The 18,649-nt window shown below is 40.4% G+C and overlaps 1 protein-coding gene across 1 annotated transcript; it reads left to right on the top strand.

The window, feature by feature from the left end:
- Positions 1-495: 495 nt before the first annotated feature.
- Positions 496-16,032, top strand: arih2 (ariadne homolog 2 (Drosophila)). The gene is made up of 15 exons (XM_034086886.1): positions 496-602; positions 3,400-3,919; positions 4,519-4,586; positions 4,832-4,904; positions 5,397-5,538; positions 8,745-8,866; positions 9,445-9,554; positions 10,262-10,379; positions 10,605-10,655; positions 10,953-10,974; positions 11,485-11,636; positions 12,313-12,456; positions 12,813-12,881; positions 13,545-13,670; positions 14,426-16,032. Exons 2-15 carry the CDS (start codon positions 3,650-3,652, stop codon positions 14,495-14,497), a joined length of 1,539 nt encoding a protein of 512 aa, XP_033942777.1. The 5' UTR covers positions 496-602; positions 3,400-3,649; the 3' UTR covers positions 14,498-16,032.
- Positions 16,033-18,649: the final 2,617 nt, after the last annotated feature.

The following is an 18,649-nucleotide window of genomic DNA, read 5'->3' as shown; positions in this document are numbered from 1 at the left end:
AGCTGCATGTTATATATACACCATATATAGATCTTACAATACTACAAAGACAGAATACAAGGGGATCAGATTCATGTGTCATTTCATGAAGTTAAATGTTAAAAAAATGGCAACGGTCCCACTGATGAAAGATGATAAGATGTGTGTAGCATGGGGAATTGACATTGGAGGAGAGATTTCAAACATACCTAATGCTGATGATTCCTAATACTGCATTGCTTGTATTGTATTATGTAGGTGGGTATACACTTACAGTACACTGGGGAAAAGGACATACATTTATTTCAAACATTTTATAATCCTAACATAAGATAATTCCTGGCTGTTAAATGTATATTTAATTAAATTCGAGTATTATATGGATATATGTTTTAGCAAAGAGGTATAAGATGTTGGTCCATTCCTGTAGTACAGCTAAAGTATTAATGAGCAGCACAAGTGCATTAATCTGCTATAGGAGGGGAAGTGACGTCATACATAAGTATCTATGTGGTCTTCCGGTTACCAGCCCAGCGGTCGCAGTGTAAATCGCATAGTGGATTTCCCCACACAATACCCAGTCCTGGTTGTCATTGCGAGCAGAGCCGACGCTTCTCCTGGAGGTAAACATTGCCGTCTTAAACCAGATAAAAATGTTTGCAGCACTTTTATAAATGTGTGTGTTTAGTACAGAGCTCCAGAGGGCCTTGTTTACATCTAAATCCCCGGTCTAGAGTGGGCGAGAGGCGGCGACGGAACAGCGGGAGATAAAGGGGTAGCTAACCGGGATATCTATTATGTTATAAATTAAAGAACAAAACGAACTTTTTTCCCTATAAAGTTTTCCCCTGGTCTGCTCTGAAAGTACACAACAATTTAACTCGTCAAACTCGTGGGTTTGGCATGCCGTCACGTCGCTGCTGAATAAACTGAAGCACGCTAGCCAGGAAGCTAACCCGGCTAACGGTCAATTGGCCATCCTGTTTGAGGATTTCAGTGCCAGGTTTTAATATCTGCAATGAAGGCACATCACCGAAATGCCCAGGTCAAACAAAAAAACAAATATATTGTTAATGTTGCGTTATCGCTACTCGCACCGCTCACTTCCCATCCCCCAAGACTTGTTATCAAAACCTGTGCTGAGTCGCTGTGATACATTAGCCTAGCGAGATGTGTTGTCACCCCGTTGGTGCCTATTTTTAGCCCCGACTGGGCAGAATGCGAACACCCGTCTCTCGCCCGGCGTGCCACAGGACCGGGCCGCCGGGCAGGCTCTCCCGGCTTGTTTGTTTTTTTGCCAGGTGGATATTTGCGACGTCACATTATCGCCATATCAGCAAACGGCATGACCCGGTGTCTCTTTATACATTTAGTGCATACAAATTGCATATCGGAATAATAGCCTTTGTGGTGCAAAGTTTGAATCATATTCGGAATATTGTTCCCGTTCAACGGTATTGGGCTTCTTTAGCTCGTGACACATGGTGCGAAGGCAAGTGTTGACAAGGAGAATAGAGAAGCTACCCATCCGCATTCAAACAAAACAATAGTCGAGTTGTAAATCTGTGCAAGGGAAACCCCAATTGGACAAGGAAATACGATTTGCAAGCCTAGGGAATTTACTTTTCACAATGTAGTCTTGCATTCAGAGGAATATTATTCCCTGTCACTGGGCTGGGTAATATAAGGGTTAAAGAAGGCAGTATCATATATTGCTTCAGGCATGTAAAATCCCATCTCCAGGTACAAAGAGGATGTTTCAGTGTTTTGGTCATATTCAACTTGCATACTAAAATGTTTTGGAAGTCATTTAAGGGGAAAAGGATCCCCTAAATGAGGACATTTTGGATTTTAGACATGTAAAGATGTGTTTTTCTACAATTTACCAAAATGTCTATCAATCCAGCAATTAATTATTGCTCCACTGTTGTATGCTTGCATGCATGTGTAACATGTTAACTATATACAAAGTGTGTCTGTGTTCTGTCATTCGTAAGGTTAACGCATCTTCAGCTAATCTTGTAAACCTTGTTTAAAAGCATTAACCCATGCCTTGGGTTGCACACGTGTTTAGCGGTTCTAAAGTGTAGAAGGACAGAGGCAGGCCTGGTTAAGAATAATAAAACCACAGTAAGAGATGCACTCGGGAAAAATGTCAATGTTTGGAAGTGAGTAATAAATCCCATTGCCTAGAAGAGCAGCAATTCATTGATGAGTAGGGTATCTGTAGCTGAGATCAGATTGGCTGGAGACCTTGGACCGAGTCCAGTACCAGCTCATGTCTTTGAGATAATGTCTGTCTCATCTTCTAGTCTAAATGAACAGAGGCACGGCCTAAATAAACAAAATCTTGAAGCTAATTCATTGTAATCTGTATTCTTCTTACTGTACATTGTTTTGGAACTGTATTGGTAAACCGAGAGCAACTTAAACATAATCAAATAACTTGTATTTCCACACAAGCTTGGCAAATAAAGCAGATTCTGATAATCTGTACTAAAAGCTCAACTGCAAAGTAGACACAGATTAAGCAAGCACAGCCAAACGTTTAGCACCAACTGGCTGGTAGCGTGTGTATCCCAGAAGCAGAATATTTTATATACAAACAAATTATATTTCCAAGTGTCCAATTTTATCTATACATATATGATTTTGCAAATTCAAGGGACAAAAGAAAAACAGATCTCTTCACAGTGGCCGGTGGTTTCTGAGCCCCACTGGCAAAGTTGTGTTCACTAGAATAAATATATTGTTGTTGTAAAATTAGAAACACTCCAGGCTTAGTGACTAGCCGTGTTGAAAGGGAGAAATAAGTCCAACGTGAACACTTGATAGCCTGCTTCTGTTCTTTGAGTCTCTGTTCTTTGGTCAGTAAACTAGCGTTTTCATCTATATGTAGAAATTAATATTATTACATTACATTTAGCTGACGCTTTTATCCAAAGCGACTTACAATAAGTACATTCGACCAGGAAGACACAACCTTGAAGAAAACAGAATCATATAAGTACATCAGGTTTCATAGAGCCAAACATTTCAAGTGCTACTCAACTGGCTATAGATAAGCCAGTCCTTTATTAGTATATAAGTGCTCTGTTAGCAGTTCTTTGTATTATTATTATATATCCCCGGGCGCCGTTCACAATGGCAGCACACTGCTCCTAACACTAGGATGGGTCAAATGCAGAGAAACAATTTCCCCACGGGGGATTAATAAAAGTCCATCCATCTATTATAAATCACAAGCTACTAAACTACCTTTCAGTAAAAATGTACGAGTGAACTATCAACAACTTTGACCACTAATTATATTTTTCTCTTTATACCCCCGCTGTTTCCTCAATTACACCGCACCCTTCTCAACATCTGTTTGTACTTCACTTATTTCTCATTACTTTTCAATCTTTTTTTCCTCCTCAGATCGCTTTGTAGCCAGCTTTCCAAATGAGTGACGGGGAGTGTGACTGCTTCTGCTTCTTCCGTTGCTGCTGAGCGCACTCTACGCGCCTCGGGCAGACGAGAAGTGTCTCTAAACAGTGAGGCAAGCAGCTTGAACAGCACGTAAGGAGAAGAACCGAAGTGGAGCTTTAAACAAGTCAGTTAAGCCACTCGAACCACCGACAGGTAGGCGAGCTGTCTACCTGTCCGGGTGGCTGATCCAATCGATTGGATGTCTGTGGACATGAACAGCCAGGCATCGGACAGCAATGAGGAAGACTTTGGGGAGAACTTTGAAGACGAGGGTGATGATGATGACGATGGAGGAGACGATGATGATCAGGCCGACATTGAGGACTACTATATCGGCGTGTCCAACGATGTGGAGCAGCAGGGCGCTGACTCCTTTGACCCCGAGGAGTACCTGTTCACCTGTCTGACCTACAAGGAGAGTCAGAGGGTGCTGTTGGAGGAGGTGAACACTGTGGCTGCTGCACTGAAGGTGAGCTTGTGTGATTCTGCAATTGAACTGAGCTTCTTCATGGTCAGAATGCTTGTGCTTGATGGCTCATCGCCACGCTGTCATGGGACAAAATGAATAGCGCGGATTCATCATTAGTTTTATCGGTATCTTAGTGCTTACAAAGATTGTGTAGAATGTCTGGTTTGGAAACAGGCTTTTTGCCCCTCTATTGGTTCATGGTTACTCTGCTGAGTCTACATGCTGTTCTGCAGTAAACACCTTACTCCACACTTGTATAATTAGTCATTATGCACATAGGAGCTGCACAGCAACTACAGTATTCTGTTCCCAGAGGAGCAGATTTGTTTTGTGTTTATAGAATACAAAACAATTATAGAACAATGTATTTATGACTTTGATTAATTGACTCCTGACTCTTTTTATTTTTTATAATGTTTACAGCAGTGTTACAATCACAAATCGGTTTTTTTCTGCTAAAGGAAAAAGAGTCGGCTTATTGTATTAAAGTGAAAATAGGCAAGTCTTGGATATGGGAACTGTGTGTCTTCACTGATTAGTCACTCGGGTGTCAGAGGAGCAACATTTCAGCGACCTCTGTTTGTCTCCTTCTCTCTCAGGTTGTACCAGCGGTAGCAAAACTGGTCCTGGTGCATTTGCACTGGCACCTTACACAAATACTGGACAGGTATGTCTCTCCTGCTGCATCACAATCCTGCCTTTTTTTTATTTGAATTATTGCAATCTTTCTTTTTCATCACCACTTTTTGAATTCTTCCTCCCTGTCTTCACTTGTGTTTGGTCTAACAATTCTTTCTCTTTCTTTTCTCCTTTACCTCCTTGTCCTTGCTTTCTCAACCTTACTATTTCCTTTGTGCAGCAGTCTTATATTTCTCAGTCTCTCATCCTTGGTTCTCTCCATGTTCTCCACAGATACAAGTCCAACTCGTCTCTGCTGATGTCGGACGCTCTGGTCCAGCCCAGCAGCACCTCCAGAACAGTCACTGTGAGCAAATAATGAGCCCAAATATTATTCACAAGCTCTGATTATACCTTCTTATTCAGATGTTGTATATCCTTTTATATATAGGGACCAAGCTAAGAATAACTTAGTAACAGCTTTCTGCGCGTGCACATACATTGTTTAATAGCCATAATAAAGAAGTACAATTCTTAATAACTTTGTTCACTGTTGGTCAAATAAGTAGTTTAAACATGAAATTAATATTTAGTTGTACCAGAAAAAATTCCGTAGGAGTTAAATCAGTTTATCGTGTTTCTTGATGTATATTTTTTCAATACATCACTTTGGTAACATGAGATAAAAATATGACTAATATATTGCTCTTATGTTACCAGTGAATTTATTTATTATATTTTATGTTCTAAGGATGAGTTAATTTACTTTATGAAAATAGAAACCCTGTGTTGTCTTACTCTCTCCGGGTCAGTGTGTGTCTGACGGCGTGTTCATGCTTTCTGTGTTTGTGTGTTTCAGCCCACCCAGTCCCTCCAGTGCGGTGTGTGTCTACAGGTCGTACGGAGAGACGCCCTGCTGGCTCTGCCCTGCCAGCACTCCTTCTGCCAAGGATGCTGGGAACAGTACTGCACTGTCTTGGTCAAAGATGGCCTGGGAGTGGGTGAGCAGAGTGTGTTTGTGTGTGTCTGTGTAGTCATCAAAGCTGGTATTAGAGTGGGTGAGTCACACTTTGTTTGACGTGAGCTCCCAAGTGCCTGTTTATGTGTTGCTGTGTGTTTTTCCACTCTGGGTTTCATCACAGTCAGCCTCTGATTCCTTTGGACGTTTATTTTGGGCTATGCTTTACTGCCAGAGCAGCAGGCGTTGAAGTATGGTATTTAGGGGGGTGCTGGATCAGTCACTCAATGATACGATACCGTTTTTAATGACAGAGACACTTGGATGTTTGTGCACAGGTCTATATTTGTTTATGCGTCTCTGTTCGCAATCCAATTGTTGCCATAGGGCTTTGAAGGTGAGAAAGGTGTAATATGAGGATTGAATGACTCCCATGGGGTGTAAGATGTACCTGGCAGGCTTACCTCCCACCTATGATTATGAGTGCATGTGTATCTATCTGGGAGAACGTGTGCCTGTGTCAGCAGGAGAGCAGATGGGAGTGTACACAGATCAATTATACGTTTTGTACGGCATATTGAAGTGACGCAGACAAAGATTTGTATTAGTTGTTGCCTATACCAGTGAAATAACATAATTTTCGATATTGAATGTACTGAACACAAACAAAACAATAGCTGAGGTGATGCTGGAGCTGTACTTGTTGCCATCTTTAACTTGTTGTTGTTCTTTCGTCATGGTATGCCTTCTTCATCTTCCTTTGTCATTTAAGAGCAGACGGGACACTTATGGGAATGAGTCTTCCTCTTTTACATTGCATTTAGCTGACGCTTTTATCCAAAGCGGTTTACAATAAGTGCAATAATCCATCACTATTCAAATAAGAACAGCAAGAAACTGTTATATTCACTTCAAACATGCCAGGCTGTTATCAAGTTGAACTCTCAAGTGCTTCTTTTGTTTGTTTTTAATTTATTCTACTATTTCAACAATTAGACAGTTTATACATCCAGAAAACATAGCTTATACGGAGGTAGCCCTCCCGCTAGCCATCCGGTTGCAGGATAAAGTAAAAAAAGATAATTCCGTAATGAAATACTCACACAGTATTTACAAGAGAAATGGTAGAAGAGAAATAGTCGGATTTACAGTTTGCGAGTAGGGTTGGGAACCGAGAATCGGTTCCGGTTCAGAACCGGTTCCAACATTTCGATTCCAACGGCATCATTTAGAAATGTGAATTTCGGTTCCGCTTTTCGATCCCTGAGGAAATGTTTCTCTTTGCTCTCCGTAGCCTAGTGTATGACTGCGGCGGGGCGGGAAATGTAGCGTTGTACCTACACTTCCTACAGCGTAACCTGAGACCAGGGCCGGCCCGTCGCACTGGCATTATAGATGTTCACCTAGGGCGCCAGATCTGTGCAGGCGCTGAGCTGGCAGCTCTGGGAGAAAAAAAAAATGTTTTGACTGTTGGTGCTCATCTTAATGTTCGCCCTTGATGTAACAACATTCATAATTAAGTAAATGTAACACCCTTTTACGATGGGCGCTGTAAGTGATGAAAATGGGGGATGTTGGCTTATCTGGCGCCCGCAGCTCACAGCCAAAGTGCGAGTGAGCGAGGGAGAAAGGGAGGGCGCTGTTGTTATTAGCATCTGGTGCTAGCTGCTCTAACGGAAGAAGAAGATGTTTCTGCAATGATGTGGAAGAGAGAGTCCTCTCCAGTCAGACTGAGAGGCTGATAACTACAGCTCAGTGAGGTAAAGGACTCTGAGTGTTTAGATAGTTCACTTTAGTCTAAGTTATCTCAGTGGGTCTCAAACGTTTTGATCACAATTTATGTAAACACATATTTCCAAGGCTCTCCTTTATAATGATTGGGATAAAACAGGTTTGAAATCATTCCAATGTATACTATAGGACAGTAAACCAGACATATCGTTTTAAACTGGAGATATAAAAACATATGCATAAATAAAATAAGATATGAATGAACAACAAAAATAAAATACGTTACATGTATTTGTTATTGGCTATGGTAGGTTACTGGTTATGCTCACATACTTATTTAATTATTAAAATGTAAACCGATCTTTTTCATATGGGTGTTTAGAGTTGTAGGCCGACTAGTCTCTAGTAATTCTGCTTAAAGTGCACCAGATTGAAGCATTTTACTTTAAAATGTTCAAACCTTTCTTCCTGGTATGCCTGAGAGGCAGATATGCTTGTTTTTCTCAACAAGAACTGTTTTTAAATGGGGGGGGGGGGACTTTAAAAGTTGGACTGTTGCACTGTTGTAGCTTCAGTGGTTCTCAGGTTAAAGTTACATAGCAGTGAATATAAACAGACTGATTAATGTGAATATTACTGTAAACTAACCTGTGTAAAAGTTTCTCGAATAAATGTAATCTTTTTGGTGGAAGAAGCATGTATCATTTTTTTTACCCTGCCCCTCAAAGAATCGGAATTGAGAACCAGAATCGGAAAGTAGAATCGGAATCGTGGAAATTCAAACGATACCCAACCCTAGTGAAGATTTGTAGACTTTCTGCTGTATATATTAGTGGTAAGCTCGTTCCACCCTTTTGGAACCAGGATAGCAAAAAGGTCTTTTGTCTTTGTGCAGGGGTGCCTGTGTCAACTTTCTCCTGAAGGTTCTGATGCAGAGCAAAGTGCATGTGATGGAGTGTATAGTTTGACCATGTCTTGCATGTTGGAAGGATCAGATTCCTTCTCTGCATGGTAGGCTTCAGCTCTTGGAGAATGTAATCCTTGCTGGGTATGTGTGGTACTGTAGAAAAAATGATGAGTGTTGTACAAGTCCATACGAGGCTTCCTGTCCTTTAGTTTAATGTTTGGAACCACAGGTGCTTGTGTATGTGCGAGTGGTAGCCTATTTGTATGCAGTACCTCTTGTGTGTTCTAACAGTGCTCTCCGATAGTCAGTCCACCTAACAGAGTCCTTCAGAGCCTGATAAGTGTTTCTCTATCAGCTGTACAAAGGACACGCTTATGATGACAGATGAACCTGATTACGATTCTGGGTCACTGTAACACTAGAAAACCAGCCGGCTGAAACCAAACCCAACCGGAGAGACTTTCTCTCACAAACCAAGTTCAAATGATGATTGAGTTTGATGTGCATTTGTACAGAAACACAGACAGTAGTTGTTGCCTTTTATAGGGCACTGTGTGTACGTTTTACTTCATACTATACTCTTAATAATGTATTTGTGTGTGTGTGTTCAGGTATATCGTGTATGGCTCAGGAATGTTCCCTGCAGATGCCAGAAGACTTCGTCATGTCGCTGCTGCCAGGAGAGGAGCTGAAGGACAAATACAGACGCTACCTCTTCAGAGACTACGTCGAGGTGTGTGTCCGTCTGTGTGGATCTGTTTATTCAGATGCTGCATCAAGGTCTGCATTTATAGCAAATGACACACCAGAGGCATGTGGAAAAGGAGATGGGGAGAGAAAGCCCCTTGTGACTTTTTGATTCTCCTTGACACAGCATTAAATCTGAATCATCTCTCTAGCTGTTTTCTCTCTCTTCACCGTCTGTATCACCAGCTGGCTTTCCATCTATGTATATTTATGCAAACTAAAGTCACTTTTATTGTAATTTTAATGGATAATTCACCCATTTCATACTTTCTTTTAGTTGTGTTTACCCAGGTCTAACGGACTGATTTTTGTTGTGCTAATAATATTGAGAAAAACATACAATTTAAACTTATTTCCAGAAACATAGTTCTCTGTATTCTGGATAACAGAACTCAATGTTAAGAATTTCTCAGTACATCCAACTTTCTTTCGGGTGAACTCACCTCACCAAGGCTAATTCCAGCCACTGTCATCACAGGATTGGAAACTGTGATCATGATGCATCTGCTTCTCCTGACCTGTTTTGTTTTTAATTTACACTACGTATCTCTTTCTGTCCATTAGAGTCACTTCCAGTTGCAGTTGTGTCCGGGTGCAGACTGTCCCATGGTGATCAAGGTGCAGGAGCCGCGGGCGCGCAGGGTGCAGTGCAGCCGCTGCAGCGAAGTCTTCTGGTAGGACACGCACAGCTTCAACACTAAGATATTCACAAGAAACTACAGTGGTTAATTTAGCTTCCGTGTGACTGCAGTCAGCTTTATGTTTGACTTTGGAATGGTTGTATTCATTAACTTAATGACTCTGAATGTCATTTGGTATCCTAAAGCTTCATGTGCGGTCTCTTTCCCTTTAATATCCTGTGCCGTCTCATCCAGTCCAAGGATAAGTCACATTCTTGGAGCAAGTTCAAGAAAAAGAAAATCAGATCCAAGCCGTAGATAAAAACGAATGAATAGGAGTTGAAAGAAAGAAGTCCTTTTGAGTGATGGTCACACAGCTGGTTGTGTATAAGAAGCGATCTAAGTTTACTTGTTAACTTAGCTCTGATAGTGACCTGTGTTGTTTTACCATAACTTAAAGAAATTACCTTTTTTTTATTGGATTGGACCACTTCCACAAACACCTTCCTGCACATTCAAAATAACGTAATCTTCTCTGCAAAAAGACAAACTCAATATAATTCAAACACAATTTTAGAAAATGTTTTTTAAAAAAATGAAATGCATGAACAAAATACATGTTTTGCACAAGTAGCAATACATACATAATAATACAGCAATATACATATCCTCCTAACTGAACATTACCAACATATTATCTGATTTCTGAATCATTTAAGAATTTAGCATTTTCTCATTTTCAAATGTGTTTTCTCTGTCAGTTTCAAATGCCGTCAGATGTACCACGCTCCCACGGACTGCGCCACAGTCCGGAAGTGGCTGACCAAATGTGCAGATGACTCGGAGACGGCTAACTATATCAGCGCACACACTAAAGATGTAAGATGGAGCTTTACGTTTACACACTCTTACAGTCATGCACATACACTGCTGTGTCAACATACTTGCACACTACACACTGTAGTTTTGTACACGGATGCTCAGGTTGAACACTGACACAGTTTGAGGACACATAAAAAGACATTTCACTGATTATCTGTAATTTGCTGTAATCTGCCTTTTTACCCTGATTTGATCTTATTTGTATGTGTTTTTCTCCTCTAGTGTCCTAAGTGCAATATCTGCATTGAGAAGAACGGAGGGTGCAATCACATGGTGAGTCAGATGAAAATCACCCTTCCCTGAAACAGGAAATGCAAAAAATTCTTTCTGCGGGCTGAAGTTCTCAAGTTGAATAGTTTCACACTTAAATCACTCCTGGTCCAATTTGTTACCTGGCATGTGGGCCTTTTCTCTAACAATGTCTAAGCTTTATGGATGACAAAGCAGTAACAACAAACACTAAATAGTTTGCTTTTAAAAAAAGGTTTATGTGTCGATCTGCTCGAAATAATTGAAAATAGGAGTTTCTGGTTCACTAATTCGCTGTCTTCCTCTGTCTTTGTTTTTCAGCAATGCTCCAAGTGCAAACACGGTACGTTTTTTGATAATCCAGTGAAGCATTAACGCACTGTTCCTTTATATCCACCTACTGGTGGACACACAGAAAGTAGCAGCAGCTATGATTCCAAGATGATATTGAATAAAGGTTGAATTATTCCTAGTGAAAGTTGATGCTTGTAGGTCTTGTTTTTTGCTTTGTTATCTTTGGCTAATGTTGGCAGGCAACAGTCCTAAGGGAGTCATATAGTAGTTAACGTTTTCTAATTGCGTCTACCAGTACACCTATAACTCCCATAACTCACCAGTTTCTTCTTCATTAGTAAAATGGTATCCCTTTTTTAAATGAGGAATGTGGTTGAACAGAACGGTGGTTAGTCATCTGAAGAAATGGAACATATATTTATCACCAATCCACAGCCAATATTATCCAGTTTAGCGGAACAGAGTTGACCCTTTAGTCTGTTCTATGATACAAATGTTGACTTAGTGTACATGCTGTGAAATGCATGTCCATAAATGTGTATTTTGTCTCACCTCAAAGACTTCTGCTGGATGTGTCTTGGTGACTGGAAGACTCACGGCAGTGAATACTACGAGTGCAGCCGCTACAAAGAGAACCCTGACATAGTCAACCAGAGCCAGCAGGCTCAGGCCAGAGAGGCCCTCAAGAAATACCTCTTCTACTTTGAGAGGGTGAGCTTTTTCTATTTAGCTCGAGAGAGAAAACTAAATCGAAATTTAAAAACACTTTGAGATAAACTATAGGGGTTTACATTACATTTAGCTGACGCTTTTATCCAAAGCGACTTACAATAAGTACATTCGACCAGGAAGACACAACCTTGAAGAAAACAGAATCATATAAGTACATCAGGTTTCATAGAGCCAAACATTTCAAGTGCTACTCAACTGGCTATAGATAAGCCAGTCCTTTATTAGTATATAAGTGCTCTGTTAGCAGTTCTTTGTTAGTCATTCTATCGCTCGAGGTGGAGTCGAAAGAGATGAGTTTTCAGTCTGCGCCGGAAGGTGTGTAAGCTTTCTGCTGTCCTGATGTCAATGGGGAGCTCATTCCACCATTTTGGAGCCAGGATAGCAAACCCACGTGTTTTTGCTGATGGTTTACAGAATCAAACCCGTAGAGTTGGGATGGATTCAAAGCCTCATAAACCTGCTTAACATTTAGGGATTTGAGGAAGATTACATCATGACAGATTTCATCCTCCACTGCCCATAGCCATTCTCATAATTATAATATCACAGCACACTGTTTAAAGATTTAACCAAAACATTTTATCAACAGACAGACATCCAGCATACCTTTATTTCTACAGGGGAAATAATTGTTCTGTTATCTCTACCCCACCAGTGGGAGAATCACAACAAGTCTCTGCAGTTGGAGGCTCAGACGTACCAGAGGATCCAGGAGAAGATCCAGGAGAGAGTGATGAACAACCTGGGAACCTGGATCGACTGGCAGTACCTGCATAACGCTGCAAAGCTCCTGGCTAAGGTACTGCACACTGAACCTGCGCTGTCTGTTCTCAATGCAGAGGCAGCATCACAGTTAGTGATGGAAGGGAAAGGGATACAAAATCTGCATACAATTGAACTATAAAGTCACTTTTTAAATATTATACCTGGCAAGTTTGTTTAAATGTATTTAGAAATGGTTAAGCTGCTTACAGAGTCATCAATTCAGACACAAGTGACCTGATTCACTTTCTGTTTTCCTCATTGGATGATTTTAAAAGTCTCTAGCATCATCATTAAAGATCATTTCAATCAATTACAAGGTACCTTCCTTTATTCTGACACAGTCTGACTTTAAGTGAACATTTCCCAAACTTTGCTTCTTCTCTTTTGCAGTGCCGCTACACCCTGCAGTACACGTATCCCTACGCCTATTACATGGAGTCCGGCCGGAGCAAGAAACTGGTGAGGAACAACATCTCTCCACCCTGTTCATTACTGCAGAACACACATTGTAAAATAACATTAGGCGCATTCACACCGCAGTACTTTTCCCTCAAAGGTTCATCAGAACTCTTTAGTTCTGATTAACTAAGTACAGATCGTGTTCACACCGGAATAAGTCCCTGGGTGTGGATTGGGCAAATGAAGCCGCTGACGTCACTTCTTCTTCTTCTGCTTTGGGTTTACTGGCAGGCCGCAAACCACTTCATGGCGTATACTGCCACCCAGTAAATCGCCAGAACGCCGACACCTCCTCATCTCCACCGGTCCCATGTGTTTTGTGTTGCCATAAGTTAGTCTCTCTGCGTTTCTGCGCTGGGCTAATGCTAATGCGAGGATAATAAAATGGCGGCTTCACAAAACTTTTTGGGAGTTTTACGGGGGGGGTTTGCAATTCGCCCAGCCAATCAGACATAGGAACCTTTTTCTCCCACGAAAGTACCTGCTCTCTAGCAGGGACGGAAAAGGGGGTGAAAAGGTTCTGATGAACTCATTTTAGTTCCGGCTCTTTTTCGCGTGAACGCAACATTTTGGAACTATATCGGAACTAAAGTGGGAAACGTACTGCGGTGTGAACTCTCCTATTGTGACTACATTAATGGTGATTGCTGTCCCTCTCTGCAGTTTGAGTACCAGCAGGCCCAGCTGGAAGCAGAGATAGAAAACCTGTCGTGGAAGGTGGAGCGGGCCGACAGCTCCGAGAGGCCGGTGGTGGTAGGAGAGGGGGAGCTCTGCGCCAGCGACAGAGGGGTGAGAGCTTCAATACGGATCAGTGTGATATTTGATACAACCATTCATGTCTCCATTAGGATTATATTGTTTACTCATGTAGGTAACAGCTGCACCGATTGTTTCACAATCGCCGCCATGTAGGGGGCATGATGGAGCGTGGGTAGGGGGCAACTACAATAATTAGTTAATAATTACTTATGCACCCACAGGAATGCACATGCGTAAAATGGACTTGCACACATTTAAAAAAATAAATAAAAATGGTTGCAAATACAAGGGTGATTGCATTTAATTAGCTTTTGGTCCTCATTTTGAAGAAGAGGAATACATACTTTAGGGAACATTTATTTTTCTCTGTTATATCAGAATAAATGTATTCGTCCCAAAAGGCGCATTCACACTGCGGTACTTTTCCCACAAAGGTTCATGCGGACTTAGTTCATGCAAACTCTCGCGTGAACCTTTGTGGGAAAAGTACCGCAGTGTGAATGCGCCTATTGAGGGGACATTTGCATTTGTTACAGCAAGAAAAGAGCTTCTTAATATTGACTAAGGAGCATGCATAAAAATAATATTAAAGATTTTAAAAAATACACAATTTACAAAATACACATCTGTAACAGTTGTGAAGATAGAGCAGCCAGGTATAAAGGTATAAACATTGCTTGTCTTGAACCAGTGACCATCCAGTTCCCAGGCCAAGCCCCTATGACTAAGAGACTGCCTGCCCCTGTTAATGCCTTAAGAATAATACCGTTCTGTTTTTATTTCAGGATCTGGAGAATCAGATGCACATTGCTGAGCAGAAGCGACGCACGCTGCTGAAGGATTTCCATGACACCTGAACATCCCTCGCCACTGCAAAGCACCAGCATCTCCCTCCTAACTCCCCTCCCTGCTTTCTACCTTTGCTTCCTCTCATGACCATCCCTTGGTGCAGTCATACTTACCCCACCCCCTTCTGCTCCTCTACACTCACTCGTTTGATTCTTTCCTTCTGTCTTTCGCTCCTGTCACTCCCAAAATGCTGCAGGGTCACAGAATGGCACGATTGTATCTCCCTTTTCCTCATCATGCTCACCTTATGTGCATGTTTCGGCTACAGAGCATCATGTTCACCATGGTTACACTTTGATGGAGCTTTACAGATCTGATGATGAAGGTCAAATTGTTGAGGTCAGAAGCAACAACATTTTTCCTATGATGCTGGAACAAATATTACAGAAAATGTATAATGATGAAAAAAAATTGTTAAGCAGGCAAAGAAGATGTGGGTAGTGGAAAACATTTTCTTTAAGGAGACAGTGATGATAATGGATCTGTTTTCCGTGGTTTCACATAGACCATAATGACAAAGGGCTGGCAGTTGTAGTACTAACTGGATTCCCCTGAACACATTTTTTTTTTTCAGTTGACTCTCCAAAGCTGCAAAAGGTTAAATGACATAAATTGATTATGACGTAGTATTTCTAGAAAGTTTAATGAATGAAGCTCTCAACTAGTGAAGTGTGATCCTTCTAGATGGAAAGTGTCACTGCTTTGGCTTTGTTTTGAGCAAACTTTATTACCAACCAGGACGATAATATAATACATATTCTGACATAATCCCTGTACATGGTGTGTTTACTGTGGACAAATGTTGACCTCACACTCACTCCTGATAATTAACAGATACCAGTATTTTCCTACATATGATGCATGTTCATGAAAACAAAGTACTAAAGCATAAGAATAATGTTTGTTTAAATAATTGATTTTGTTACCAATCTTTCGCAATAAACGCATCGTCTTCCCCCTTTGGTTTGATTTATAGTTTATAACCTGACGTACTACAGATCTTACTGCCAGCAGATAGTTGCAAGTTGTTATGGTCAAAGTGAAACTACTAAATAACTAAGACCCATTTGTGTCTCTTTATGCTGTTGTACTGATTCTGTTGCTTGATTGTGTTCAGCTAGCGTATATCCAAACCAGTGTGAGCCAGACCTCGTTAAACCTAACACTTGCACCTCCACTGATCAGATTATGAAGTTAAAGGTAATCTAATCCATTCATACACACGACAGGACCCACCTGCCATCATAGTCGGAGCATTATTAGCACGCATTAACACATGCTCAAACACTCATTTACAGAAAATAAACATTAACAGTTATTGTTGTTTCCTCCTTCCCCCCCATCTTGTGCTTCTCTTTACATTCATACCCACAGTTTATTTTGCTCTTTGTTTTCTCATTTCTTCTTGCTCACATTGTTCACTTATCTTCTGGAAAATGGCTGTTGATAGTTGGAAAAGAAAAAAATACAAAGAAATTGTTGTAATTTTCAACGGTTGTACATTAATACAGAAATAGAGTTACTGAGAGTTTTTAAAACCAGACCCTGTCTCTTGTGTGGTCATTACATGCACGCACACAGACACAGACAAACTGAAAGATCTCATTGAATTTAACTTTAAAGTTGATAGAAGTGAATTACATTTAAATACAATTTAAAACTATAAATAACAAGCCAAGAGAATATAAAATAAACACGATAAAATATAATGAAACAGCTACAAAATAGAATAAAAAAGTAACCGTGCAATAATTTGATTTAAGCAAATGGAAACATCTTCATTCTTGATTTTTTTTTTTAAACAAAATTGCTACAAACCTGACGTTATTGGGGAGTTCTTACCAGATATAAATAGCTTAAAAACGGTGCACTGCTTCTCCATGTTGAGCTTTGACTCGGGAAGCAAAAAGCAGAGATTTCCCTGCCGACCTGAGTTTTCAAACTCGTTCATAATCTAGCAGGTGAATGTGTTTATGACCATAATTAACATTGTACTGCCCAGCCTTCTAACATAATGACTCAGTGCCACTCGTATATATAATGTTGCTGTACAGTCACTGATGTGTTGACATGCTGCAGACCTCCAGACCACCTCTGACATTATCAGATTGGCACCTACAGGGCCCAGAGCAGAGTTGGGTGTAACGCGTTACTGTATTAATATTACTTTTGTCGGTAACGGAGTAGTGTAACGCGCTACTTTTATAATTCAGTAATCACACTACAGTTACTAACATTGCCCCGACACGCGTTACTTCGTTACTTACTAAAATCAGTCATAATCAAACCTCAACAAACACCTGCTAAGGTGAAGCTAACGCACAGCTATTTGTTGTTTGTTTATATCATAGACATATAAAGAGTAGACGCCGCATTGGCTGCTGGGGCGCAAGAAATACGGCCGCCATCTTGGACCGGTCATCCTACCCATAGATATATATAAACACTAGATGGCTCACACGCGCTGCTGGCCAATGGAGACCGACGTTGCCACTTGGCCGCCATCTTGCTACAGGCAGTGCTCTCATTCATAACATTATGGTTTACTATTTAAATAACCATAGCTTGCTCAATTCTCAACCGATTTTCAAACGGTTTGGTTTTTTATAAACATCAAAGATGTAGTTATGATACTGCATACTTATAATCATGGACTTTCATATGAAAATAACATTAATCAGATAAAGCAATAGCTATACACACACAAGGTATTTATATTAAATATTTGCCGGTGTATATATTTCCATTTATTTTATTATATTGTCAATATTTAAAATAAATTATAAATAAATTATAAAATTAAAATACATTTATATTTTATATATAAAAATCGGTCTCATGTTACCACTCTGTAAACCAAGAGTTGTTAATTGAGCAATGCCTTAGCTTGAAGAACAGGGATACAACTAATGACAATAGCATATGTTGGTATATTATTTAGATATTCACACCTTTATCAGAAGAACCAAACCAACATAAAATGTGCTCACAGACAGGCCAGTTCTGTCTAATTTATCACAATTATTTTTGACATGAGATCTTCATATCATCCTAGTTTTGTATTTAGTTTCTAGATTTGTAAACAAATCCAGAACCTTTGAAATATGTTATTGAAAAAAGACCAAGAATAATATAAACTGTACCATATGTCCTTCTGTAGTCCATTTGTGGTTTGTCTTGACTCACCCCGGCTGATATATCACAAAATCCACTGTTTAAATGGTTCCCTATATTGCCCCTATGCCCCTGTAAGGTGTCCTTGGGTGGTATGAAAGGTGGCCCCCCAACATAAATGTATTATTATTATTAAGAAGAACAACTTGGTGTGGTGTGGAGGGGATGTAGGAAGCAGGAGCAGGTGGGGAGAGATGGGGCTTCAAGGTTCAAGGTTATTTGTTTTAAATGTGTCTTGCACACAATAAAATAAAATACAGTATACCACAAAACCAATAAGACACACAGTGACACATGGCACACTAACAATCAATCATCGTCCAGCCTCAGCTTTGGTATTCTTTCACAACCATGTTATGGGTTTATTAGACTGAGCAAACATAAACATATGTGGTGATCCCACGGGTTCTTGTTTGCAGACAGCGGCGATTGGAGCATCCGTAGGCTGCACAAAAGTCCGGCATAGTCAGGTACTTCTGTAAACACAAACCCAGCAAATTCCTGTATCATAATGCAAGATGTTTTTAACAAGCCAAACCACTTGGAAGAAATCATGTGTAACTTAAGTTATGTTGAAAAGAAAGAGCAGTTCTGCCTCTCCCACTGGTGTAAAGTTGCTGGGTGAACTTTGTAATACTAGGTCTCACTGACAGCCTCTTGTTATTAGCCAGCTAATAAATACAACAACATACACAAAGAAAAGCTGCAATTTCAACATGTCCAAGCATCCTGTATCATAGCCATGCTAATCATGTTTATAATAAACCAAACCGTTTGTAAATCAGTCAAGATTTCAGCGAGTTAAGAGTATTTTTGTGCAGATCACTCACCTTACAACAGCTACCATAACGCGAATCAGAGTAACTGTTGACTGTAGCAAGATGGCGGCCAGTCAGCTACGCTGGAAAATCTCCCATGAGCCATCTAGTATTTATATATATCTATGATCCTACCCATATTGTACAGACATTCTACCCATAGACAGC

Source organism: Pseudochaenichthys georgianus, chromosome 7, assembly GCF_902827115.2.
Source record: "Pseudochaenichthys georgianus chromosome 7, fPseGeo1.2, whole genome shotgun sequence".
Classification (NCBI taxonomy): domain Eukaryota; kingdom Metazoa; phylum Chordata; class Actinopteri; order Perciformes; family Channichthyidae; genus Pseudochaenichthys; species Pseudochaenichthys georgianus.
Note: the sequence above shows the minus strand (reverse complement) of the source record. Positions and strands in the feature narration are given on the sequence as shown.